Here is a 27363-nt window from a genome sequence, read left to right on the forward strand (position 1 = left end):
GATGAGAATTGAATGAATTAGGTTAGAGGATGGATTTTTGTATCGGATGAATATAAAAGTAGATGAATTCTTATTTGTGGATGAAGAAATATTTATGGATGAAAATTCATTTATAGATGAAAAATTTTAATTGAATGATTATTGATTAATGGATGAAAAATTAATAAAAAATACATAATATTTTTGCGATGGATTGAGAACTTAGGATTTATTTTCTTGCATGCTTGGTTAATCATGATTTTTTTTTTTTTTTTTTTTTTTTTTAGTGATTAATGGACGTTTATTAAACTGAAAAGGGTCCTTAATAAGAACCTATTGTAGTAACTCTATATAATTAAATTATAAGATAAGAAAATTGTTGTATATTAATATAGATTTCCATTAGTAGAGATTTATTTTAGTTCACATGTGGATTTCTTAAATTGTGATAATTATATTTTGTAATATCCCAAGGGACATGACCCAAGTGTTGTTTGCTATGCAGAGTATAAATAAAGTTGCTTTGAGTTAGAAAGTCCAAAGAACTTGCAGATATGATTTGGTATGACATTAATTCTAGATCTCTTTATTACAAGTACATTAATTAGTTGATGTTTTCTAATATGAAATTTGATAATTGTGATGTTGAGATCTATGGCTTGGCATTTAAGTCCGCAAACACTTGCGATGATGGTTTGGAGTATGCCTTGAGTTTTAGGTATCTTAGTATCTTGAGGTTTAGTTTGAATAATTGAACAAGAATAATTGTAACTATAGTATTGTTGAGTATATCCCCAATTGTGGTTTCTTTGGCATTAGTGTCAATTGTCTTTGTGGCCTTATGCACATGTAGCTTGTGTTGTATTTGCTTGCAAATCTTTTGCAACTTCCAATCGTCTATAATATATGGGAAGTGAGGTTCTCATTTTGTTTCCATAGGTATTTTGAGTTGTTACCAATTAACTAGAGTACTTAAATGCCAAGCCATAGATAAACAATAAGAATCACTTAATATCCATTTCTTATAACATTGTCACAAATATTTATTTCATTGTTTTAATAATAGGACCTCATTAATCTTTGCTACAATTAAGTAAGCTTTGATGCGTTTATCGAGGTCATCCATGCAATTGTAAATGAGATATTTCAGATTGGATTGTCCCAAGTTCACTACTATTTCTTCGATTGAAATGGATGCAATGGATTGATTTTCTTGTGAAGTCTAGTTGTAGCCCTCTTCCATTGCCATACTTGATTGTTGTGTTTGAGGTACGTGGAAGCTAGGTTGTGAATTTCAAACTATTTGCATAAGTTCTTCATAATGTTGTGATATTTCTTATAAAACCATTTTCATGCAATCTTCTATTGCCATGGTATATTGTTGTAACCAACTCTATAAGTCTCCAATACCTTTAGGATTAGTTGAGATCTCTCATGGGTTCTACTTGTGGTACTCTACTCAACTAAGAAGATATCTTCCTATGTCTCCTCTTGCTCCAACTTCTTTGATCATTTTGCTTGTGGATCTTATGTTTATCCTCTGTGAGGGTTCCTTAAGGTTTTGTCATGTAATGCTCTCCAACATGGTTGCCAAATATTACTTGGGCTTTTGAGATTATTAGCAAGTTTGGGACACAACCTTGCAAGATTGGACTTGATACATAAAATGATCAAAAAAAGGCAAAGACTAGTTTACTATTCAATCAAAAATATACAACCTCCAACCCAATACTAGCTTGATTTGAGGTACTACTACGTAAAACCTACTACACAATGTGCTGCTTTTTGATTGCTTGCTAAGTACTTTCTCCAACCCTTAAATATCCCTCTACCTTATTGTTTCCCTTAATTTTGATAACCTCATAATGGCCCTTTATTTCCTTGCTTATTGCTCTTTTGACACTAAGCCATTGAGATATTTTAGCAGATATCATTTGCAAGCAGATACAAGCTCCTCCAATGGATAACATTGTCATAGTTAGGTGTAGTTACTTTGGGTGGATAACAACTATAGTAATCAAAGAATAAGCCCATAAATTTTCCCAAATATGCTTTAAAGGCTTAATTAATAACTAATTAATATACTAGAGGGATGTTCTTGAAGTCAAATGGCATGACAATCTTTAAAAAAGGCACTCCATTTGGTAATAAAGATAGTTTTATATTTTTCTTTTGGTTGTATCTTAATTTGGCGATAACAAAAAAATTATCAAAGAATAAGTGCATATTGTGGACTTCAACTTTGTCAAGAACTTCTTAGAATAGAAGTGAATAAAGATCCTTATAAGCAATAGCTTTAAAATAGCACAAATCTATGGAAATTCAAAAATATACTAAAGAAGTCCATTACAACCATAATAGTTAGAAAATAAGGATTTGGTTGGTTATAGTGGTCTAAATAGTTAAAAATTGGTTGTTAAGAAGAATAGGAAGAAGGTTAGCTTTGGTACCTAAATTAAATAAGAATAGCTTTACATCATCACTTTGGTTCCAACCTATGATTTGAATATTAGAAAGATACTCATATATTGGTATTTTGTTAATTGAAATATTGCTTAAGTTGTAGAAGATTAGTAATTTGGAATGATTAAAATAAGCCAAAATAGTAAGATTTAGAATTTCAACAAGATAGACATTGTCTACAATAATAGCAAACCTTCTTCTTCATCAATATGTCTTTCAATCATTTTATAAGTGTCCTTTTAAAGTGGTGGCATTCAAATCAAGGTAGTGATTGATAATGGTGCATATTGTTTTGTTTTCTATACTTTGGACTTGATTGTTAATCCAATTGTAGATGATATAGGTGTCTTTAAATCACAAATGATTGAAGAAAATTTGATAGCTGGATATTATTTTCTTATCTTAAACCACCATAAGAGTAATTTTGTAAAAAAATCATATGAATAAAAATGGATGTAGCCATTTGTTGTTATAATATTAAATAGAATTGTATCAAAAATTTGCACACCATAAGGTTGATTGGCATGTCTTATATCTTACCTAGGAAGAATTGAAGCAACAATAAGAATTCAGTATTTGCAATATTGTATTGAAGCACAACTATTGGATAAAAGAACAAATAAAGAACAATATATTAATAGGACCTAATTGAGAAATTAGTACAAAACTTAAGAAAGCATAGGTAACGAAAAAGGCGGAAGTAAAAATTTTGATTTTTATACTTCTCATTTAGATAGCAAAAACTAGATTTACTTTATGGACCTGTAAATGGGACAAAGAATATTACACTTGTCAAAGAATCATAACAATTAGCTTTGAAGAAACAGAAAGAGTAACTACAAAAATAAAAAAACCACTAGAAAAAGTTACCACATAACAATTATAAAGACCACCAACAAAACAAAAAACCAGACGATCTTGTAAAAAACAGAACCATCCACAAAAAACGTAACACCCGACCAATGTTTGATAAACATGCTCAAAAAAGAGACTTCACGGAAATATATAAATGTCTCAAACATGCCAAAATTTGGGATTTTGATGGATTTGAAAAAGCAAGCTAAATTCAAGGTTTAGTTTTCACAGAAACATTTAAAAGCACTAAAATGGGATTAAGACATGCACACCAAAACAACTCCAGCCACCGACCCAACCCCGCACAAGTTCGTCACCGCTACTCTACCCTCATGACCACCAACTCCACGCAATCCTAAACATTCACTCAATCATTTCTCCACACTACGTCCCCTTCAACAATAACACCTCCCTTCCCACCACCTACAGACCCAACCTATACAACACTACCATACCAACGCAATGCTACTCCTCCGTCAACATCACAACGCTCCGCTGCACACTCTACTCCCCACCAACCCTCTAAACCCATCCGATCAATCCCTCCACTCAACACTTGATTGCACCTCCATGCATTCAACACCAGCCATGTCCTCCAACGTGATACCTCGACCAAAACATTCCTCATCGTCTCTTCTCACTCCCATCTACCACCCCTACACCCAATCAAAACTCCTCCAACCCCTACAGCACCCATTCCGCACCCACACAAACCCACCCCAACCAACACAGCAATCCCCTCCTCCCACCATCGCCCCGAACACACTCCCTCAATACACACACAGTCGCCCACAGAATCACACCATCATCCGGGTCCACCTTCACACAACCATACCACAGCCCAAAATATGCACATCCTCCATCACAACCTTGATATACAATTCCTCCAAAGGGAACTCTACAGTCAGTCCAGCGAAGGCCCAACGCCCTTCATACAGGCATCGTACCGTACTATGCACTCCCACTCCCTTCCTATGGCAGTCTTACCACCAACTTTCCAAACCCTGCCAACCCTGTGTTCATCGGCCTCCATTACCATAAAAACCACGCGACTAACCCGAGGCCCCAGGAACTCGGCAAAACTCTCTGTCCACCCTCACTACTCCATATAATCACACTGATCCTGTGTCGCCCTCCAACCCGATCCCACCACTTCCACTCTTTGGCTTCGCGCTCTTACTCCACGACACCCGCAGCTTTCTCTGCAACCCACCCCCGCTCTCACTTTTACCACCGATTGCTCCACCGCACAACTGCTCGTCCTCACACACCGCCACCACTCGCTCCTGCCGACCCTGCTCACTGCCCGTCACGCCCACCTCGTCCAACCGCCGGTACACCGCACTCAATGGATCACATGTCCAACCCACGCTACGACTCAAACACCTTACTCCTTCGCTTCGCTACTGCCATCCGCTGCTTCGCTATGCACCCTCTTCAAACTCGCAGCCTCGCAGCCTCGCAGCCTTACCGACCCCATCTTTGACCGCCCAGGGGTATAGTGTTGGAACCTGACTGCTGAACGCCAAATCCTCGCCCACCGAAACCCCTTCCACGATGAAATCCTGCATTCACATCCACCCGACTCTCTGTCACCACTCCGTTCCTAACAATCTCCCGCTCCCTCACCATCATCACACCCCATCCAACATCATGCCACTCCCACAACCTCAACTCTCCCCTGCCCCAAACGCTCTCCGTCTCATACCGCCAATACTGCCTTCCTGCAAACCACAAACCTCAACCTTACCCCCCTCGATCTCTCCATCCCCCCCCCCTCTCTCTCTCTCTCTCTCTCTCTCTCTCTCTCTCTCTCTCTCTCTCTCTCTCTACAAAATGCAATTCACGCCTTTCAACTTCCTTTCCACAAACCCACACGGCACCGTCCACCACCCACCTCCACCGCCTCCGCCCCGACTGCTGCCCACCATTGCTTGCAACTGAGAACTCACTGGTTGACCCGCCTCCACAAGTATTGACACCAGCTCCTTCGCGTGCTTCGCGTTCGCTGCAGTGAAGAACGTGTACGCAGCTCCCTTCGCACCAGCACGTCCTGTGCGACCAATCCGGTGCACGTAGTCTTCACACGAACCCGGAAAGTCGTAGTTGATCACGCACTTGATATCCTTCACATCTGAAACATCGCCCCCTCCAATCCGGTCAGTTCCAACCTCTCCCCCTCAACGTCCGCCCACTTCACCTTCTCCAAAACTACCTTCTCTTTCTATGACCCGACACCCATCACCACCTCCACACGCCCTACACCGCCTCCTGCTACTCCAACCCACTCCTCACTCCCTCCTCTCCTTCGACAATCCCTACTATTCACAGCCCATCATCCAAGGGACGTTATCAACTCTTACCGTCCCACCTCATCGCCTAGTCACGCATGTACTCTTCCTCAGACTGGTTCAGAATCTCTCCACAACACACTGCTCTACAAAACAAAAACCACCGAACCAACCCAAAACCATGCGCCATACGCCCATCAATCTCTCACCATCCTCCCCGTTCCCTATCTGCGCACCCCACTCTGCCATCTACTGCACAACCACCGCCCACATTCTCCCACAACGCCGTGCTCTCCTTCCCACCATCACCGCGACCACCCCGCTCAACATAGATTACGTCGCTCACAACTCGCACCCTCCAAACGCATGGAATACAATCCAACCCACTGACCTACGCCTAACCCAACTCCCTCCCTTCCCGTCCCGTCCTGACCCCATCCATCTTCCAACCCCCTCTCAACTACCAACCCCCACATCACATCACTCCCGCTCGCTACCAACTCCCCCTCCTCCCACGCTCTTACGTTCGTCACAACCCTCTCCAACTCCGCATCACTCCCATCCTTCGCCTCAACTACTCCCAACCAACACCGCCACATTATCTACCGTCACCCACTTCCGATCCTCCTTCGTCTTCGTCAGTCCCATCCATCACATCCGCCCAATCGCGGGGCGCGCTGTGGATGCCCACCTTGCAACGCTCTAGACCACACAACGCGGTGTCTGCACCGGATGAATGAGTGTGGCGACCGGGCTGCACACAGTAAGCCAGCGATCCAAAAAAGCAGGTGTGGAGCGTCGCCGTGGCGGCGGCAGTGTCTCTCTTTCGCACTCCCATGCACTGCCCCTTTCTTCCTTCCCACAGAAAAAAATTAATAAGAGCATCAAGAACCGCCGCCACGCCACTATCATGCCATCAGGATGCCAGCTGGCCTACAGCCCGCCCGCATTCTCACGCACCCTGCAGAACAACAAAGACACCGCACCCCATTCTCCCACTCCCATTTTCCACTGCTCACTCATCCTACCTCACCATGTTAGATCCTACCACTCAACCCACCATTCCACATCGTACGCCCACGCACACCAAATCCCCGCCATACCACACATCACACTTCAAACCACATCAACCCACCACCTCCAACACCGTGCCCCTGCTCGACGCCCCAACCACACGCACCCCGCTTACCTCCATTCCTTCCACCAACTCCTCCCACACCCCACAACTCAACACGCTCCCGCTTCCCTCACACCCCTACTCGCTGCTCTTTCCCCGGGCGCCTCCAACGCCCCGCCGGAGCCGCCCCACCATTCTTCTACGACTTCGACTCCCCCCCACCACCACATGAGCCCTACATGACCGATTCACACGACGCACGCGACTTCCCCATGCATCACACACACCTCCGACCCCAGTCACACCCATCGGGACCGACTCCCTCCCACACACGCTCCTTACGCATCGTTCCCACCGGATGTACCAACTTGCCCCACCCGACTCCCAGTCTCCGTGCCACAACATCCACACCGTCCCAACACATTCTCCACTGAACTGCCACCACCATCTCCCAAGCCCTCACACCACACACGTGCTTTGCGCAACAAACCCAAATACCATCCGCGCCATCGCTCACTGCACTGCAACGTCATCCACGAACGACACGACCGACCACCACCCCCAGCACATCACAGCAAGTCCCTTCCACTTCCAATTTGCACAACCACGACCTCGACCTCGACACATGTGACACCCACGCCACGAACATCCACCACCCGATCTCTGGCCTGACGCCACCTCCAACACAGTCACTCGATTACGACACAACCAAGCCACTGCCAAAACCAACACACACGCCTTCCATCTCCATTCACGACACAAACCCAACGCACCCTTCCCTCCCAACCAATCGCACGCAACGCTTCATATCAAATCCTCTCCCGCACATACCCAAACCACGCGCAGCGACATCAGTGGCCGTCATGATAGGACTCTTCCCAGCTTTGAACTCCGACAAAACCCAGTCCCTCTCTGCCTGGGACTTGTCGCCATGGATCGACAGCGCAGGCCAACCGTCCATTCTCAGCTGCCGCGTCACCTGATCGCACCCGCGTTTCGTCTCCATGAATACCAGCAACCTGCTTCCATCCATTATCTCTTCCAACAGCTTGATCAACCTGAAACACACACAACAACAACACCTCAGCAAAACCGCCTACCCCACGCCCTCTGCTCCAAACACCTCAACCAAACTACCTCCAACCCCCCCCCCCCCCGCCAACAACCCACAACTCATATATCCACTGTAATTCCTCTCCCGTCCCCACCACAACCCGCGCTTCACAGCGTCAACGTACTTGGGATACTTTTCGTGTTCCGACACCACCTCCACAACTTGGTCTATCGCATGGTTGGCTTTCAGATCCGACGAACCAATCGTCACCTGCAATGCAAATCACCTCATCCCGCTCAACCACATGTAATGTCACCCACAACCAAGCACACCATCACACCCCCGTCCACACATCATGGACCACACCTCCACACCACATTCCAAACACCATGCCTCCCCTCAAAATAAACCTTCGCCCGCTCCTTCCTCGTTCATGCAACAAACCCTCGTACCTTGTACGGATCGTTCAAAAACTGCCTCGCAAGGAACTCTACTTCCTTCGGCCATGTCGCACTCCAATACAGCGTCTGACGATCTGGTCGAATCTGTTCGCGTAACCGCCCACACAACCCAACCCACCCCACCCCATTCAGCACAATATGCACCGCTTCTACCAACATTCGCCCACCTACATGCTCCTCATTCCCACCCACACTCTCTCCATCCGCATTCCCACTCCGCTCCCACACCCCTCCACGTGCTCAACTTTGCATCCGCTTCACTCCTACCCTGTTTCTACTTGCGCTTCCCGTTCACAGGACGCCCTCATCACCTGCCAATATCTATCGGTTCACCGCATCCGCCTTGCCAAGTCACAACGTCCCACCCTTCCCCGTGCACTCAAACCAACATCGCCACACCCCACCGCCCGCCCTCGCACACGTGCCATGACAACAACTACCCAGCGCGCCCCACAACCTAACTCACTCGCTGCACTTTTCAACCGCTGCCAACCCACCCTCGCACGCACCCATACTCACCTGCGATACAATCTTCCGAATCTGCGGTTCAAACCCCATGTCCAGCATTCGATCGGCCTCGTCCAACACCAAGTACGTCACTCTCCGCAAATTCGTGTGTCGACCTTCCAGCATGTCAATCAAACGACCCGGTGTTGCAATCACAACCTCAACCCCTGCACCACACACGCACTTCATGTTACTCACGCCCACGCCCTAAACTGCCGCAAATCACCCATCCGCCCCAGAACTGCATACCCCACTTGCACACAGCTCATCCCAACCTTTCTGCAGGTCGCGGATCTGTGGCCCTTTCGGGGCACCTCCGTATATGCACGTGTTCTTGATCTTCGAAGACGCCCCAAATTTCGTCGACTCTTGCTGAATCTGCACCGCCAACTCACGAGTAGGGGCCAACACCAGCACGATCGGCCCATCTCCAGGAGCTGCAACCCAATCCACCACCACCACCCAGTCAAATGCGCGAAACTGGCTCATCACACCATTAACCTCAACTTCATCCACGCACTCGTTTCAACCCTGCCTTCCCATACATCAACCCTCCTCCACACGTGTGCGCGAAACCCTCACCCAGATACGGTTGAGCATTCACATGCACAATAGCCGGCAGCAGATATGCCAGTGTTTTTCCGGACCCGGTTTCTGCCAGCCCGATCAAGTCGCGCCCCTTCAAAGCCATGGGCCAGCCTTGCGCTTGAATAGCTGTTGGCTCCGTGAACCCTGCCTTCAGCACCTCATGCAGCACATAATCTGCTCCATTTCCCAAACACACAACCGCCGCAGCGTGATCAGCGCCACAAACCCAATGCCACCACCAACAGGACCGATCCCGATCAATCACACAGTGTCCACCACAAACCAAGCCCCGTGATGTTTTCGTCCCGCCTACTCCACGACAGGTTTCTTCGCACACCACATCTGCCAAATGTGCCCTCACTGGCCAGCCCACACATTCCGCGCATCGTGCACGACGTCGCCTACGCCGGAAGATGAACCATCCCGCTACTCTACACTGCACACACCACTGCAACTACACAGCCACCCGCGCTCACCACTCCCACAACCCTAAACTGTCCCGGACACCTGCACTCTCGCAACTGTGCTCCGTGCACGCCACCACAACGTCTTTGTGTTGCAACACGGGACGGCTAGACCAAACCCGGCCACGATTCGTCAGCCATGCAAATGCCACGCACCTGGAAATGACGCCTCCTCGAACGTGCGGACGGGCTTAGGAACGGTCCGACCTTCCACAGTTATTTCTCGCTTTCGCCTGTAAGCTGCAACCTCCTCCTCGGTCAAAGCAGACACGGCCGGATGCTCCACGTAGAAATTCTTCTCGAATGGAATTAGGTTTTCGAACTCCTGCGCTGGCAACGCTATGTCGTCCAAATCACGCTTGCTGCTCCCACCATAACCTCCTCGCCCGCCTCCTCCTCGTCCACCGTATCCACCGCCCCCTTTGCCACCACCGCCATAACCTCCTCCCCCACCGTATCCTCCTCCACCTCCTCCAAAGTCACTGCACCACAATCCACAACCTCAGCTGGCTCCCACAAACAAATAGCAAACCTGCACCAACTCTCGCTCGCTCGCTCTCTCTCTCTCTCTCTCTCTCTCTCTCTCTCTCTCTCTCTCGCTGTGTGTGTGTGTGTTCGCGCGCCCTGTCTGTCTCTGCTCCTCTCTCGCAAATACAACAATTGCCCCGACCATCGAGAGACGCGCAAGTTGGGCACCGGCCAGCGCCGGCGCAAACCATCCCATTCGCAGCCACGCGCGGGACCGCGATGGCTGCAACCCCCAATTCTCACACCACAATGCCCAACACAACCACCACTTCACCAGCCCCGCCCCCACACGTACCTCTTCCTGTCGCGAAACGACGAAGGATCGCCATATCGGCCATCAAATCGGCTCATCTTCAATAACCTAACTGCACCCGCAACGCAACCTGGAATACACTCACTGCAAACGAACCTCCGCAATCAGCCCCGCCCCATCACCCACACCCAATCAACCCCTCCTTGTCTCCTCACCAATAACGGAGAAGTATCGGGGCGGGGGTTGGGGTGGGGAGCTGCGTAGATCGTGGAGAGCGGGGAATGGCAATGCAAGAGCGAGAGGGAGAACGGAGCGAGTGAGAGAGTGAGTGGGGGCATGGGTTAGCACGCACTTCGATCAAGTCCTTGTGGGGCTGCTGCTTCCGTTTGGGGGGCACCTCTCTCCCTGGATTAATTTTAGTTTTGGTGGCCTTGTCTACGTGGCTCTGGGTTGTTTTGGATTTCTTCTCTTTCTTGCCCTTTAGTGTTTGTGCTCCTCTCCTCATGGCCTTCATTAGTTGGCCTGTGTTCTGTATGGCTCGATTGCTCTTGCTGTCTTTTCATGTTGTTTGCATTGTATGGTTGATTGGAAATGTTATGGTGATAAAAATTGTAAAATATTTATGTATATTGGTAGTGTGAGTACATACATAGAGCAATATGTTTCTGTTCTATAAATTTTTACACGAGTTTGAGTTTGGTTTTTTGAAATATATGTAGACATACACACACACACACACACACACACACATACTTAGTGATGGATGATTTATCCCATTGTGATCTATAATTATGTGATAGTAATAAGTAATTTATGATGTCTATTTATCTATATACTATTTTTTTAGACTGTTGAAAACAAAGTTGTTTGTAGTTTATGCTCAATATATTTTTAAGTGAGAGTTCTAAAGCTACATTTATTGTTTTAACACTCAATTCTGCAACAATGTTGTAAATTGCATTTAATCAATAAGCTCTTGGACCACCATTATCAAAAATATTGAACAAGATGAGTGTATTATGTAGTGTCTGCATAATCAAAAATTGTGACTCTTAAGGATCTGTATTCTCTTCAGGAGTAAACCAAAAGTGTTTTTGCAAAATGACGTTCAGCAAAAGTCAAGGCTTTCTAATTACTTATATTAAACATTCATACACAAATTGCAAAGCATATGGGACATTAATGGAATTTTGACAGCATGAAAGTTAAGAACTTGTGGAAGAAACCATGTTGTCTGTTGCCATTTTATTTAACTTGTTTTAAGTCGTACTTCACAGGCATCAATTTTTTCTGCAAGCAATTGCAACCCAGAATGAATGGAAGGTGTAGTTTCTGTCACCAAAATCTGCCAAATGCTACCAATTTAAACAATCCTGAGTACAAAAAGTCTAATGTTGCCTCCATGACTTGCATGCTAAAGGTTTGGGTGACACAATAGGGAACAGTGGGATCATGTAACACATAAACTGGGACCAAGCCTGAAAGTTAATCCTTGATGGATGTGGGTGATCACATGAAACCTTGTGAAACCTTGCAAAGCATGTGAGGAACCAAGGGCTAAAACTAAGTTGAAAACTTGAAATATCTACCATGTTGCTACTTAGAATCAAATTGTGTATTTTAATGTTGCATTTGGTTTCTACTAACACTTATGCCAATCTCTCCAACAATTGTTTGTCACTATTAAAATTACACAATTATAATAAATCTAGATGTACCATGCTGGCTTTCAAGTTGGACCATAGCAGTCAGGGTGGTTTCTTGTGCATGTAGAATTGTCACTTAAGTAAAGAGATTTAGTGGAATTGCCTCAAAAAGTGAGATTTTGCAGAAGATTTTGACCTCATTGTTTGACCTGACATCCACATGAGTGGTTAGATCATGCTTTAAGTCTTCATGTCTAAAGGACAAGGTAAGAGGTCACAACTTTTAAATGCTTAGAGTGGTTGAAATTAAGAAGTCTCACTCTATTAATTTTAAACTTACAAAAATCAGTTCCAAGAAGAAAATATTGGATGAAATGAAATGTATTTTCTTACTTCATGGCATAAATAATGTTGTTCCTTTGATTTTTCATTGGATTTTTCTCTCACAAAGGTTTTTGGAAATTTTAAAAACATTGTGTAAAAAATTACTTAAAGTAAATATATTTTTATATCATTTTTTAAATAAAATTTATAATTATTAGAAGTGACATATTTAGGTTCAAAAAAACATATATGATTTAGTCCATTTCATGGCCTCTTTTTACTTTATACTACAACCAAAGGCCAAGGTTGTACAAGTATCATTATAATTATAATTTAAAAAAAAATCTACATTGGTTTTTTATATTTTTACATGAGATTTTAATATATACACTTAAATATGAATTAAAGATGAGTATTAATACAAATAAAATTCTTTTTATATTTATGTTATAGTTTATTTTTATTTATTTATTTATTTTGTATTTGTAGTTATAGCACTATTCTATTTATGTTTTGTAATGTGGTTTTTATGAACAATATAATTATCAATGTTAAATTCAATAATCAATAATAACAAATATTTAATTTTAATATATTTTATGAGTTGAAAAATAAAAGAAAATTTGTAAAAATCATTCACTTTGTTTTACAATTAGTTTTAAATCAATGTTAATTTTATTTGTTTGTTTTGTTTTATTTTTTATTTTTATTGCTTTATTATGTTAAAGATGCTAGAATAAGAGACCATAAGATTAATAGTTACAAAGAAAACAAATGAAAAGAAGTTGTGTAGAAATAAGAACAATTTTTAATTGCTCAAAAACTTTTGTTGGCAAGAATAAGTTATTCCTTATCTTACTCCCTTATTTGTACTATAAAAACTATGCCTTGTAAAAACAATTATAGGAGATTATAAGGATTACAAATTATTATATAAAAGACTTTTTATAAAAGATTCTATAAGAATGTAGATAGTTCTGAAGAGAACTAGAGACTTCAAGAAATATACATAAATTGGTACCAACACTTAAAAGCTTTTGATTTTTTAAAAAAGAGACTTGAAATTGTAGTTTGTTACATGTGTGATACATTTAAAAGAATCCTTTAAACATTGCTAGTTATTTTATAATTATTATATAAAATCAACACAAGGTATGTGTAATAAATTTTTATACATGTGTCTACACTTCAATTCATAATGCATTATTTCTTAATCTGTTATTAGTACATTACTATAATTTAAAAAATCATTCATTATAATAAATTTAAAAATTGTTTAATAAATTTATACACAGATGTATTGTAAGTCTTGTTAACTCTCTTGTTGTTGTTGCTTAGAACTCCCATACTAAATCTGTAATGTCCATGTTAGCTTTGTAAAAGGGTGTACATACAGGAAAAGGGGGCGTCCACCTTAATTTATAGAACACAGGTTGATTATTCAATCAAAGTACCTGGACATCGATATAATATTTTCGGCATCAAAGAAGAGCAACAAAGAATATTTCCTAAGTAAGCACAACTCAAGATTCGCCAGCATCAACAAGTGAATCACCACGAATGAAGTGAAAATCAAGTATCACAGCTGCTCGTCTATAAATTGCGGTATAACATTCTGTGCAGTTCAGTGAGCAATTGTCGAGGTTTCTGACCATTTCTCTTTGTGATTACAAGCTCAACTTGATGACCTAGTAATTTTCAGAATAATTTTTTGTTGACATTCTGATGTATATTACATAAATGATGGTGAACATTTGTGTTATTGTTATTGAACAAATACATTTTAGAACTTGAATTTGAATACGAATGAACCGAGTTTTTCTTTCTTATTTTTGTATACGATTAGAAAACGAAAAAGTATAAACTTGGTTCTTGAGACATCGTTGAGACAGTAAACAGGTGTTTGACTTTTTGCTCCCCATTTGCTGCCCATCTCACAGTCTATGCGCAAGATAGTCCCCTTCAGAGCCTCTCCAGAAGACGGTCAACCCAGCATCGTGCACTTCCTACACGAAATCTAAGGCAGAGCAAGTAAAAAGAAACACCACTGTCATTGCACAAACACCATCAAGTTGATCAGAAACACAGTTGCTTCTATTGCTTGATGTCATCATAACAATGATTATTACCAGCTCTCGTTCAGGAGTCACAAAGATCAGTAATTTGCGGTGCAAACGATAATGATCCCTACTGATGGCTCAGAGCATCCAAATAGAAATAGTATTTCAAAAGCCCTCGATTAGAGTCCACAGAATGTAGATCAAATGACAGACAGACAGGTAAGTGGGTACGTGGAGATTTTAGAAGAAGACCAACCACGAGGCTCTTCAATCTCAAGAAAGTTTTCATATTAACGATGATACAAACCTCAAAATTAATCTTCAACAGCTCTCATGGTACCTGCCACATCCCATCATCAACATCAGTGCCTTAATCCGTTTCAAATTCAACTTGACAACCCTAAAGCTCAACATCTCACGAGTAAATACAAGTGTCCACAATGCACAACATATGCATCGTTGCACTAAGAAAATTTCTTGCGAAACAGTCAAACACCGTCGATAGAATTTCCTGTCAATTAAAGCAAAATTCTCTTATCGAAGTGTTAACCTACTTGTTGATTCAAAAAGCTTCGCAATTATTAAGGTTTCTACAAGCAAACTAGTGATAGAATTGTAGAAGACCATCGCCGATGTACCTTTCTCCAGTAATTCCATTGAGATTGGTAAATGTGTCCGTTGGCAATGATTCATATACAAACAGTGTGAATGTAATGTTGACAGTAAAACGGGAGGGAACAAAGGAGAAATCGCCATTACCAATGTAACGCTTATTGTTGGCAGATTGAACTTCCTGCAACTTCTTATCGAGGTCCTCTTGCAAGCGAACTTCCCAGCTCGCGACGGCATTCCCGAACCCAGCTCCCAACCCTATCGCGAGCAAGTGTTCCCACGGATCTATCCACACAGATACCCAAAAACGGCATTCGGTATAATTGATCACCAAGAACACGCAGACAGGCCACGGCCAACAACCAAACAATCCACCGTAATGAGGGGACATGTGGAATCAAAACTCACGACGCATAAGAGGAAGCTTGCGCACTCCATTGGAATAAAACTGGCAGCTCAACCCCATTAGAGCTCCCACCATAGTCGCCGTGGCCACCATGGACGCTGCTTGAAGTGATGCTCAGGCGAGCGAGAGACGAGGAATAACTCAGAGGGTCCGAGCTCGAGTACCCACGATGACAAAAACAAGAATACCTCGAAAACAAAACCCTAATCAATCCCTCCGTGCCTTCTCTCTCTCGCTCTCTCGTGTCCAAGTCTCTCGCTTCCATTGACGAGAACCCTGATCTATGGATTAACGACATTTATCATGTACACACATGACTGCCAGTCTGCGTTCGAGACTAGACCAAACTTCATTCTTTCAATTAATAAAAAATAAAAGTATCAAGTCTTTCATAAGATTATTATGTATTTATGTGTGTATAAATAAAATTTCATTAAGAAATCTATGAGGAAGTGATACTTGGCTCGTAGAATATTTATTTATGTATTTTGATATGTTTATTTCCTACAGTAAATGCCACTTGCAATTATTCCAATTACTTAGGAGAATTATTTTGCTGAATTGAAATTATGAGAGTTCATAGAATAGTAATCTGCCGCACCTGTAACTGGGTTTTCATCAGCCTGAATTCAGATTGTGGGAGCTTTTGGGATTAGAAATTGAAAGGGTATGTCTAATGTTACGGATGAGGAACTCAGAAGGGATTCGATCCTGAGACCGGTTTCTGTGTCAACGCGGTTGGAAACCACCTAGATGAAGCGAAGTTGGTAGGTAGCAGAGGGGGAGGTCGCAACCGAAAAGGTCGCACATTCTTTGCGCGCGGGAGCGGTCATTCAAATACTTGGACGACGCGGATAGCCACACATGGGAGGTGTCGGAATCGGAGCAAGCGGTGTCTTGTGCGTCATACACAATCTGGAAAACTCTTCTGGAGGATTTTTCTAACGGTGGCTCGCCGCGGAGCATTGCACAGAATAGAAAAAAAGAAACGAAAAACGGTAGGGGTTTGATGGAGTTATGGATTGGCGACACAGACTACGAGAGTGCCATTCAGCGTTTGCTGTTGATGTGGGTCGGTGATTGAAGGTGATGCCTGAAGGTGTGTAACTCAAAGGAGTCTCGCACTAGGATTATCATTTGGGCTTGCGTTAGGGTTGGAGATTAGGTCAGGAGGGTTTGAGGATGAACTCAACTCGGATTGATGCAACTTGTAAATCCTGTTTTGGCATAAGATATTGGCCGCCGACTTCGTCTGCTATTAGATGGCCAGTTTCTGTGAATCAAGATCTCATCAGTGGCCCGCAGTGACGAGGAAAATTTAAACGAGTAGTAGAAAATTAGGGTTGAACTTGGATGTTGGGAGGAGGATTTGAACTGCAAGCGATGGCTCATGTGTGTGTGAAGCAGGAGTTGCGTTCACACGAAGAATATTTGAGTGGTCTAAGTGCATGTTCGTGTAAAATTTGTGGATGACTTCACACTTCAATTGATACTACGGTCGAGTGAGCACGAAGTATCGCACACGATATGACAGAGCGTGGAAATTGAGTGGGAAGCTATCTTCGGTGTTGCAATTTTTTTGTCGGCATCCTGTTTTATGGCTTTGGCATGTTGGTGATAGAACAGGATGCAGAAGCCAAGCAAGAGGTTGGATCAGGTAAAATGGGCTGAACTTTGTGGGATGATTGTCTTCTTCGTGCGCTGTTTTTGCTCATGCTTGGATTTGTGCCTCTTATTTTTGAGCATTCCGTTACAATCCATGTCATCTGCTGAACTTGTTTCACCATACATGAATGTGTTGTATTAGCCGTGGTTTTAGCGTTTAGCTTCTCAGTCCATTCTCAGCTTCTCTTCTCCTACACAAACCATAATTCTTTCTCTACACATTTTTCATTGGATGACAGACATATCCCTCTCGGAAAGTCATGAGCAATGGTTTCCTGGCTAGCCAGAAGTTGGACATACAATCACCTGAAATTGAGAAAGAAAATCATGAAGAGGGATCTACCCATCATAATGGTATATCCGATGTTTATCTTGCAACAAGAGGAAATACTAGGATTGGTTTGAAAGCAACCCGGAAGGAGTTTGCAGGGAATTCCAGAGTGCCTTCCTTGACAAAAGGCGGCGATTCTAATGAACGGAGTGCGACGGATAGCTGGCTCAACAGATGTCGGCCTGGCGTCTCCCAGTTTGTTCCCACCAGAGGTATAGGTCCCGGCTTGAAAGGCAATAAATCATGTGAATCAATCAGGGCTGAGACTGCTGGTGGACCTATTACCGACACCTTTTATCATCAAGTTTTCGATGATGCACTCATCGATGAAAGTGCGGAGAAGCGTGTTATCCTTGATGAGGACTTCCGCGATTCAAAGAAGCAGAAGCTGGATAGCAATTCTGAGGACGCCTTCGTTGCGTGTACGCCGCTCAAAGATATCACCAACTCAAGGACAGGTTCTATGTGCAGTTCTGACCAGCAACGTGATCAACGAATAACTGTTTCGCAGAGGAGCTTTTGGATAAATGACCACGAACTTTGTGCTACTGGTCTGCCATGCGATGTTACTCGAGATCAAACCGCTGAGGAAGTGCAATTTATGGAAGAAAAGCAATGTATATCTGGGAGATGGCAGGATGTAGACTGTATGTTGATAGAGAAAAAAGTAGATGCAGCTCGTCACTTGGGTCTTTCAGGGATGCCGTCGAAAAAGGATGGGGAAATTGAGGCCCAAAGAAGCTACGAAGAATTTCAAAATCGAGGCAATACTCCAACATTTGAAGTCGTTGCCATGGAAGGTGTTTTCGATCCTTTAGAACCTATGTCACCACAAGGGCAAAGGATACAAACACCGGGGGAAGTAGACACGGGGACTTTCAAGTCAGATGTTCACTTAAATGTGATTCCAGATAGTCCCGCTGACGAAGGATGTCCATGCTGGACTCCATCTCCGGGCAGTTGTAAAATTTTAGAGGATCAACCTTCTGGTGTTTCGAAGCCTGGAGAATGGCAAAGCAATGGTTTGTCGTTCTCACCTGGAGATGCATTCTGGGATGAAGCTTTTGAGGCTGTTAATGGTATTTTAGTTCCGAACTCTAGTAGACAACCACCGGAAAATAGCAGTCCAGTGCGTCAAATTTCGCTGGGCATGGTTAAAGACATGGGTTTGATGAAAGTAAATGGACGGTTTGATAGCCAGGTATTAAAAACCAAGGAAGTAGAACAGCTCATTGAGGATGTAAGGCAGTCTATTTTGGAAGAGGAAAATGCTGGTAAATCCGTACTGGCATCAGAACACGGTGCGGAGATAGATAATAGTAACGACTTAACGAGGAATGACGAATTTGGTGGTTTTCCTTTACCGGTACGTGAACTTCGTCTCCGTCACCAAGAGAATCTTCCGAATGGGAACACTGAAGAACTTGTTATTAAGGAGGTCCATGATTTCTCTCATGTTATTGCTTCACGTTCAAATCCTTTAAGTCAAATGCCTCTCAGTCTGAAAGATGGTTTTTCTAAAATTAAAGACCAATCAGAAGCTTATGGAGTTAGAGATACGAGCCTAACTCGGATACAGGAACAGGCTGACAGCAATGTATTTACCAATGATAGTTCACTCTCTAAATCAAAAGTGAACCCAACTCCATCATTGCTCGCAACAGTACCACGCTTACAATCGGTTGAGTCTTTGGCTGAAGTAGACCAATTCACACATTCATCATCAGGGGTTCCATCAACATCGTATGAATCACTATCTGCTTTTCCAAAGGGAGTTGCAATTGAAAGAGAAAATGAGAACTTCGTGGTCTCGAAGTTGAAGACACTATATAAATCTGAGCTCTGTAAATGGCTTCCACCTGAATTATGTTCTTTCTTTGCCAAGAAGGGCTTAACAAAGCTGTACCAGTGGCAGGTATTTAACAAGTTTCACAATGTACTTCTATGAGGTTATTTTAAGAACTTTATTCTAGTTAGCAATCTATCTATTTTTCTGAGTTCAGTGCCAGTCTGTGATTACGGCCTTGTTTCTTCAGAGCTACTCTGGAATGAAGAGAGTGTAGGTCAGAAACGTTCTCAAAGCCCATTGTCTGATTTGAGTGGTCAGATTTGCTGTCCGGTAGTGCTTCACTCTAAACTTTGTGCTGGAGATGGTGGAAGGTGGAGTGTTTGCAGACGGATGGCGTTTTGGATGGCCGGAATCTTGTTTACTGCGCATCTACAAGGTAGGAACTGTTAGATTCAGATATCGTATCTCTGGAAATAGTGAATTCCTCATGGATTTTCCGTTTTCCTGTTTATGTTTCCTGAGCGTTTAATGATTTCTGCCATAGATCTCCTAACGCCGAAAGTTCGTTCTTAGTGTAAGCACGGAAAAGCATGTAATGAGCGATATGTTGGCGCTTTATGTGGAGATGCCTGCATTTAGCGTGTTCTAATTTTATTGCTCTTACGCAGTGCTGGGAAGAGTCTAGTGGCCGAGTTGCTGATGCTTAGACGAGTTTTGTCAACGGGGAAGAAGGCATTGTTGGTGCTACCTTATGTCACTCTCTGCTCTGAAAAGGTAAAATATTCTTCTGAAGTGAATGTGTAGCTGGACTATCTTGGTGTTCTGTAAATCTAGCTTTCATAATGAATCAGGATAATTGAATCCAGTAAGGGCAAATGGTTTCTTACTGGTCTCTGATCAAAATACCCCCCCGTGTTTTCTCAGTGGATTTCTCATCTTATTTGAACAGCGTTAACATTTGTTATATTCATGTATATGCTTCAACTATATCACAATTAAGGCGTAATTTGCAGGCAAATCACCTTCAGGCACTTCTACAGCCGCTTGGTAAACAAGTTAGAGGATTTTATGGAACCCAAGGTGGTTCAAGCCTTCCCCAAGATACTTCAGTGGCCGTTTGCACCATTGAGAAGGCTAATTCCTTAGTTAACAAGCTGCTTGAAGAGGGTCGACTATCTGAAATTTCTATGATTGTCATCGATGAGCTTCATATGGTACTCTATCCTCTTACGTTTCCACTAAACTCATGTACAGTATGTGATACATTGAACAGACGTTATGAACTCCACCAGGCCACATGTAGAACTGTCCGGTCGTTTGCATTTAGCGATTCTCCTATCTTGAGGTTAGTTGATTCCAAATTACTCAAACGGTGGGGATATGTAAGAGAGGAACTTCAATGTATGTGCAGGTTGGTGACAAAGACCGTGGCTATCTACTTGAGTTACTCTTGACTAAGCTACGCTATGCAGCTGGGTGTGGCGATCTCACTTCAGATTTTTCTGCAGAAGGCTGGACCAACTCAAATATCAAGTGGAGCACTGAGTTGCAGATCGTGGGCATGAGTGCCACGATGCCCAATGTGTCTGAGGTTGCTAAATGGCTTCAGGTATCTCTCTGTAAATAGCACCATTTTATTTTATTTTGAACTGTGTATGTCGCAAAACAAGATGACTCGTCGATGTATATGTCGGTGTTTAGTCACGATTATGTTAATTTGTTGCTCAAGAAGCAAGTCATGCATCTCTTCTGGATAGGTTTTTGTTCTTGTCTTTGGGTTCTGTATTGGATTGCTGGTTACGTTGAGTTTTATTAGATTAAACTTGCCATCAATGTGGTTATATGCGGTGTGTCAGCTTCAGTGTTTCCCATCTTGAATGCCAGTAATTGGTAATATCGTCCAGGCTGCACTGTATCAAACTGAATTTCGACCGATTCCTTTGGAAGAATTCATGAAAGTGGGTAATACTATCTTCGACAAGAGCATGGAAATCGTTCGAATGATTAGAGATGATGCTGATCTTGGAGGGAAGGATCCTGACCACATTATTGAGTTGTGCCATGAGGTACTATGGTCTACGTTTCTTTAATCACTCATCATTTAACAGTGTTGGTCACGAAAATTGGGGTTACTTTAAAATGTAAAGATAATGGATGTTTTACTTACCAGGGGCCTGTCTACTTTTTATTAGGTAGTAAGTGAAGGCCACTCAGTCCTGGTGTTTTGCTCTAGTCGCAAAGGATGTGAGACATCAGCACGTCATATAGCCAAACATCTACCTCCATTTTCAGTCATCAAGAAAAATAGCGATGGACCGGAGGATGGAAATGCAGCTGTTGAAGAGTTGCGGAGATGCTCAGCTGGACTTGATCCTGTTTTAGCAGACACAGTACCTGCGGGTGTAGCGTATCATCATGCGGGCCTCACTGTACGATCATTGCTACTAGATTTTATTAGATGCTGCAATGCATGCTGAGCGAGACTATACTTAAGGAAGGCTTACATTTTTCAATCCAGCACACTGCATGAAACCTTCTATGAATTGTTTTTACAAATTTACCATTTAAATATAATTGCTACAGGTGTATGGTAGGTCTTATCTTCACCGTGCAGTTTTATTAGCAATGCTCGACCTGTGGTAAGAAAGTTTCCCTCCTGACATAATTTATGTATCAGGCGGAAGAAAAAGATGTTATTGAAACGTGTTTCAAGAGTGGTGTAGTGCGAGTACTTGTTGCAACTTCTACACTAGCTGCGGGCGTAAATCTTCCAGCTCGTCGAGTGATTTTCAGGCAACCAAAAATTGGACGTGATTTTGTGGATACAACACGATATCGTCAAATGGCAGGTCGAGCTGGGCGAGCTGGGATTGATACAAAAGGAGAGAGTGTAAGTCCTTGTTTGTCTACAGCTTGTAACCGCGTTTTCTTATAGGCGGAATAATTCTCTTAAGGATTTAAGATGAATTGCCTTGAATAATGGACACAGTTCACTTTTCTGGATTTCCCTGGAACGAGAATCTAGATGGTGACCTTGTAGAAATTTAGCAACTTTGTAACGCATGTTGGAGAATCTTACGTTGGTGGTTGTCTCATTTCTTATCGATGGTGGGCAACACCTGTAAACATGCAACAGATCTTAATTTGCAAGCCTGAAGAAGCAAAGCGAATAATGGAGATGATGAAGCAGGACTGTAAGGCCTTACAATCGTGCTTGGCTGATGACAAGAATGGAATGATGCGTGCCTTATTGGAAGTAGTAGCAAGCGGAATGGTGAAGACTGCAGCTGATGTGCAACGCTATGTCCGATGTACACTTCTGAATGCCACGCAACCTTTTGAAGAGGTTGTTAAAGCTGCACAAGATTCACTGCGGTGGTTGTGCCACAAACACTTGGTTGAATGGGATAAAAATGCCGAAATTTACAATATTACGCCCCTTGGTCGTGCCGCATTTTCGAGCTCTCTTAGTCCTGAGGAGTCTCTGGTACGATGTCGCATTGTTTTTAATTACTTCGGCGTTAATATGCAGCACTCAACATTTTAATTTCCTTCTTTTCTATTTTTCTATGTCTTGCATGTCTAGTGAATGGTGCGAAGTCTTGAAGCTTAAAGTCACACTTTTGAGGCAGGTTGTATTCGAAGATCTTGCGAAAGCGAGAGAGGGATTCGTTCTGGCCTCTGATTTGCACCTGATCTACGAAGTGACACCCACTTACGTTGATTTGGAACCAGATTGGGGTGTTTTTTATCAACGTTATATGGAGCTTTCACCTATTGATCAGGTTAGTTACTGCGCCATGCTGTGAAGTTACGAAATAAATGTGCATATTACGTCAATTCTGAAGTAAGTAGTGATGGACCACGGTTACGCGACAGTAATTGGCAAGCTTGAAGCTGGTCATCTGGCTCTTATGCGTAAGTCATCATTTCTATTTTTGTGGCTTAGCTTTGTGCGTTATGTTCCGTTGCGGTGAACACCCAATCATTGCATCCCTTACAACTAGGCAGTACAGAAGTAGTTCGATGTAGCTTATTCTGTTGCTATGCCCAAAATCACAATGTGGTCTGTGAGTATGTAGTATTTTCGGATATCACCGAAAATAACCAGATATTTGTACATCAAGTTACCAATTCGTAGGTCCCAGGAAAGTTAAGTGAAACATCCCTATTCGTTTTGTGTATTACCAATTCCGATCAAATTTTTGTCGCTTGTGATTGCGGTATGATCTGGGAGCAGGCGGTTGGTAGCAGAGTTGGAGTGTTGGAAGCATTTTTACTTCGAATGGCTCATGGTGCACCTATTTTGCAACATCGTACTGGTGTGCGATCTCGTGGTGGCAAGGACGTTAAAGGGAAAGTATCACCTCTTGCTCAGAAGTCAAGATGGAAAAGTCCTAATGGAGCTCAACTTCCAGTAGATCAGTTGCTACGAATCTGTAAACGATTCCATGTGGCTCTGATCCTTTCATATCTGGTGCAGGTAGTTAAGCTTTTAATTAAATTTGTGCTTAGTTACTTCTCAGCCTAGAACCACCTTCCAGATGCTAGAAAGTATCATTCACTGAATGTGAAAAAATTTAACCTTAATTTTTTTTGAATCTTTTATTTACTCCTTTACGTGTTGCATTCACGTTGTCCACTATGTATGTTCATTCTGCATAATTATTTGAATACTATTACTTGGGAACAGGAAGTGCCTATGATGGAAATTTGCGAACGCTTCAAAGTGCAAAAAGGAGTAGTACAGGGGCTGCAAGAAAGTGCTGGGAGGTTTGCTGGAATGGTTGCAGCTTTCTGCGAAAGATTGGGTTGGAGTGACATGGGAACTCTAGTTGACAAGTTCCAAAAACGAGTCTCGTTTGGTGTAAAATCTGAAATTGTGGAACTCACGGAAATCCCCTTCGTGAAGGTTTGGATTCTGAACATTTTGAAGCCGGTTTGATCTTTTAGATAATTGCTTGCTCTTACGAAGGAGAGTTTTCTGTAATTCTTGTCATTAGCGAGGTTCAGCTATCGCAAAGTTTGGTGGGGTCCTGCATCTAAATGAACTAGCCATGAAATCTCCGGATAGTCGGTATTTGTCTTCGTTGAAACCTTTTCGTTTAACTGCTTTTCTGGCATACAGGCGGCAAGAGCAAGAGCTCTTTTCAAGGCCGGGTTGAAGAGCATACATGCAGTTGCTGAAGCTACGGTTGACGAGCTCGTGAATGCACTCTTTTGCAACTCGTCCTGGAATAGTCAAGGTCAGTGACCTGTGAAATTGAAAGTCATGGTTATTGCTGACTTAAAATTCTGATCTTGTCCATATTTATTGCTTGCATGTCTGAAATCTCTTCTGTATGTTGAATTGTTGTGTTTCAAAATTTGACCTGCAACAGTAGTCGGTTATAGCTGATGATATCATACCATTCCTTTTGCATGATTCTCATCTTTGGGACATTTGACATTCTTCGCAACTAGATGAAGAACAAAAGATGCCCTTAATTACAACTATTATATGATTTAGTAAAACCTATTGCAAATCCATACTCGACTATCTTAACCGCCCACAATCATTGTGTTGCAGATGACAATGGCCCACAGTGGTCTCTGGTTGGTGTAGCCCGGAAGATAAAGCATGGAGCTCGACAAATTGCATTGGAACGTGCAGAAGAGTCTAGGGCTGCAGCTTTCTCAGCATGCCAGGCTCTTGGTGTTCAAGTCAATGCTGGTCTCGCATTGCCTCTAGTTGGAGCAATTAACGACGAAGCATAAGCGCCTCCAGAGGCTTGAGCGGAATTTGAATTAATTCTTCTGATTCCTGTATCATGTGGTGAAATGGAAACATGGTCTTGGAGTACACAACGGAAGCAGAAGTTCCAGAAAGGTCGGTCAGCTCCGTGGTTTTGAAGTTTTTTCCACCGCATTTGTCTAGTGGTAATGTTCCACAAACTGGATCTGGAGGCCCCTTCGCTATTGCGTCGATGCCAAGTTTCCATGCCTGCTTATCTCAGTAACCAACACAAACAGACGGAGTTTATGTGGGCTGTGTGAAAGGGTAGCAGTCAGCATTTTGTTATTCATTCATGGAGTACAAAATGTTTGTAGCAAGTTCTATGTGATAGCGTTTCGCTTCTTCAAAGGATCCTGGAAAATATGAACTTAGATTGATTGTGAATTTTGGCATCTGCTTGTTAGCAAGGAGCAGGATTAGCATCGATGGTAGGTTATGAAACTGGCTAATTTATGATCTCAATTTTTTAGCTTCTCTGCAGTCAATTTTTTCAGAAACTGTAATATATAACTAGCAGTTAGTTGCAATAATCACTGTTACGTCCACATTGAGAGGGTTTACCCATCATGAATTTATCTTGAGTATTTATGGGATTCACCATCTTTTCTCTGCTGCTTGTCAAATCATAAATTACTACTCACGGATAGTGTTGTGAAAGTAGAAACTCGTAAGTTAGCATGGTCGTTATTGAAGTAGTTCTTTTTGAAAATATTATGAAGGTTCCTCTGAACGGGTTGCTGAACAGAACTTCCTTACAAATTACATAACACTCTTACTCAGCTGATATTCGTATTGGCTATGTTTTGTAGTATTCAAAGAACAAAATGATTGGTAGAAAAGTGGCAAAAGAATTTGTTTTAGTGAATAAAAGGAATAGATAGATGAAGTATCTACCTCTCAAAGTTTTATGCTAAAGATTTTATTTTCAAAATATCAATATTTATAGTGCTATAGCAAGATAACAAAGGATTTTTATAGGTTGTAAGAAATACACCATTTTAATTTGGTGAGAGTTGATTGTGGAATTCATGACATTATTATACTAGCAATGCAATTGACATATATATAATTCTAAAATTTGTTGTAAAGTTTGGAAAGGAACCAAAACCTATACCAAATCAAATCTTTATTACATTCAATAAAGAAATCCACATATAATAAGATCTAGTATTGTTACAATCTTTTTATAGCATTTTAAGGTTGTAAAATAATATAGTCAAAATATCCTTATTTTATTATATAACATCCACAAAATTTATATTGATCCTAATTATTTTTTATAAAATTTTTAAAAATAAAATAATACAAATATGTAATAAAGTTATTAATTCTTTGATATAATGTTTTTATATAATTTTAATATATTTAAAATTTTAAAATATATAAAAATATAGAAAAATTGGATTTTATTAAAAAGATATTAATATTATTATAACATTGAATTATTTTATAATGGTCTTTTAAAATAAATAATATTTTTAAAATAAAATTTATAATAAAAAATAATTAAAAAATAATAACAAAGCATCATAATATGTTTTAGCAAGACTATAATTTTTAAAATTTCGACTTCCATTGTAGCATGGGAGATATAGTGGAGCAATCCTAGATGGAAGCTTAAATATAACACTTCTTAGGCCAAATAGCTACTTTGTAAGGGCAAATAGAAACCTCTAAGACAAGGAAGTCGACATTTGCTGGGCTGAAATTGAGTAAGCCTAGTACATACTTTGAGACTTCAAGGCAAGAAGATGCAAGTCAATGGCTCTTTAATATGTGACAATACCTCCAACTATTTGAAGCAAATACCACTTAAAGAATTATGTATGTAGCTAACTATTTGAAAGATGCGGTAGCCATTTGGTAGCAATATCGAGTTCAAAGCTATGGAACTCAAGGTGGATTTTGTGATTGGAAGGAATTTGAGACTGAGTTTAGAAATCAATTTCGGCCCATCAATGAAAAGAAGATAGTACACAATTAGTTAGCAAATCTTATACAATCCAAATTGGTGCAAAATTATGTCTCTCGGTTCAAATCCCTATATTTCCAATTTAACAATATTTCAAAGGCGAAGATGATGGATTGATTTCTACAAGGTTTGAAAGCTAAAGTCCAACAAGAAGTAGAACTAAGAGATTCACAAACATTTGAAGAGACAATTAGGATTACAAAGATTGTCAATACTATAGAT

General features: G+C 42.0%; 2 protein-coding genes and 1 long non-coding RNA gene across 7 annotated transcripts; 1 reads left to right on the top strand and 2 right to left on the bottom strand.

The window, feature by feature from the left end:
• Positions 1-4146: 4146 nt before the first annotated feature.
• Positions 4147-10877, bottom strand: LOC112283279 (DEAD-box ATP-dependent RNA helicase 20). The gene is made up of 10 exons (XM_024521810.3): positions 10603-10877; positions 9936-10261; positions 9310-9489; positions 9003-9164; positions 8740-8894; positions 8212-8304; positions 7944-8029; positions 7537-7763; positions 5195-5431; positions 4147-4862 (listed from the first exon to the last, which is right to left on the bottom strand). The coding sequence occupies exons 1-10, from the start codon at positions 10656-10658 to the stop codon at positions 4765-4767; spliced, it is 1620 nt and encodes a 539-aa protein (XP_024377578.2). The 5' UTR covers positions 10659-10877; the 3' UTR covers positions 4147-4764.
• Positions 10878-14216: 3339 nt separating this feature from the next.
• LOC141045675 (uncharacterized) lies at positions 14217-15792 on the bottom strand. 4 transcript variants are annotated; one of them, XR_012217984.2, is made up of 4 exons: positions 15611-15792; positions 15350-15487; positions 14898-14930; positions 14217-14536 (listed from the first exon to the last, which is right to left on the bottom strand). It is a non-coding gene; the product is annotated as an uncharacterized LOC141045675 (long non-coding RNA). The 4 variants fall into 4 exon arrangements; XR_012217982.2 differs by having other exon boundaries at positions 14217-14547; XR_012217983.2 differs by having other exon boundaries at positions 14217-14577.
• A 671-nt stretch (positions 15793-16463) lies between these two features.
• Positions 16464-25736, top strand: LOC112284521 (helicase and polymerase-containing protein TEBICHI). Of its 2 annotated transcripts, XM_024524406.3 has the most exons (16): positions 17094-17265; positions 17513-18970; positions 19190-19519; positions 19765-19829; positions 20062-20167; positions 20407-20607; positions 20805-21002; positions 21298-21459; positions 21586-21822; positions 22071-22283; positions 22530-22880; positions 23026-23178; positions 23634-23876; positions 24087-24305; positions 24522-24639; positions 24963-25736. In XM_024524406.3, the coding sequence occupies exons 1-16, from the start codon at positions 17236-17238 to the stop codon at positions 25148-25150; spliced, it is 4272 nt and encodes a 1423-aa protein (XP_024380174.1). In that variant the 5' UTR covers positions 17094-17235; the 3' UTR covers positions 25151-25736. The 2 variants fall into 2 exon arrangements, with proteins under 2 accessions (XP_024380168.1, XP_024380174.1); XM_024524400.3 differs by having other exon boundaries at positions 16464-17265; positions 17513-19519.
• The last annotated feature ends 1627 nt before the right edge of the window (positions 25737-27363 follow it).

The sequence above is a fragment of the Physcomitrium patens genome, chromosome 1, assembly GCF_059467195.1.
Source record: "Physcomitrium patens ecotype Gransden chromosome 1, ASM5946719v1, whole genome shotgun sequence".
NCBI classification, from domain to species: domain Eukaryota; kingdom Viridiplantae; phylum Streptophyta; class Bryopsida; order Funariales; family Funariaceae; genus Physcomitrium; species Physcomitrium patens.

What these genes read in the sequence shown, in the direction of transcription:
- LOC112284521 (XM_024524400.3), top strand. Translation starts at nt 17,236, where the DNA reads ATGCAGAAGCCAAGCAAGAGGTTGGATCAG. An exon ending in TCATCGATGAGCTTCATATG is followed by an intron (nt 20,608 to 20,804) that starts GTACTCTATCCT and finishes ATGTATGTGCAG; the next exon opens with GTTGGTGACAAAGACCGTGG. An exon ending in CGGAAATCCCCTTCGTGAAG is followed by an intron (nt 24,306 to 24,521) that starts GTTTGGATTCTG and finishes TCTGGCATACAG; the next exon opens with GCGGCAAGAGCAAGAGCTCT.
- LOC112283279 (XM_024521810.3), bottom strand. Translation starts at nt 10,658, where the DNA reads ATGAGCCGATTTGATGGCCGATATGGCGATCCTTCGTCGTTTCGCGAC. An exon ending in CGAGGAGGCGTCATTTCCAG is followed by an intron (nt 9,490 to 9,935) that starts GTGCGTGGCATT and finishes GAAATGGAGCAG; the next exon opens with ATTATGTGCTGCATGAGGTG. An exon ending in GAATGCTCAACCGTATCTGG is followed by an intron (nt 9,165 to 9,309) that starts GTGAGGGTTTCG and finishes ATTGGGTTGCAG; the next exon opens with CTCCTGGAGATGGGCCGATC.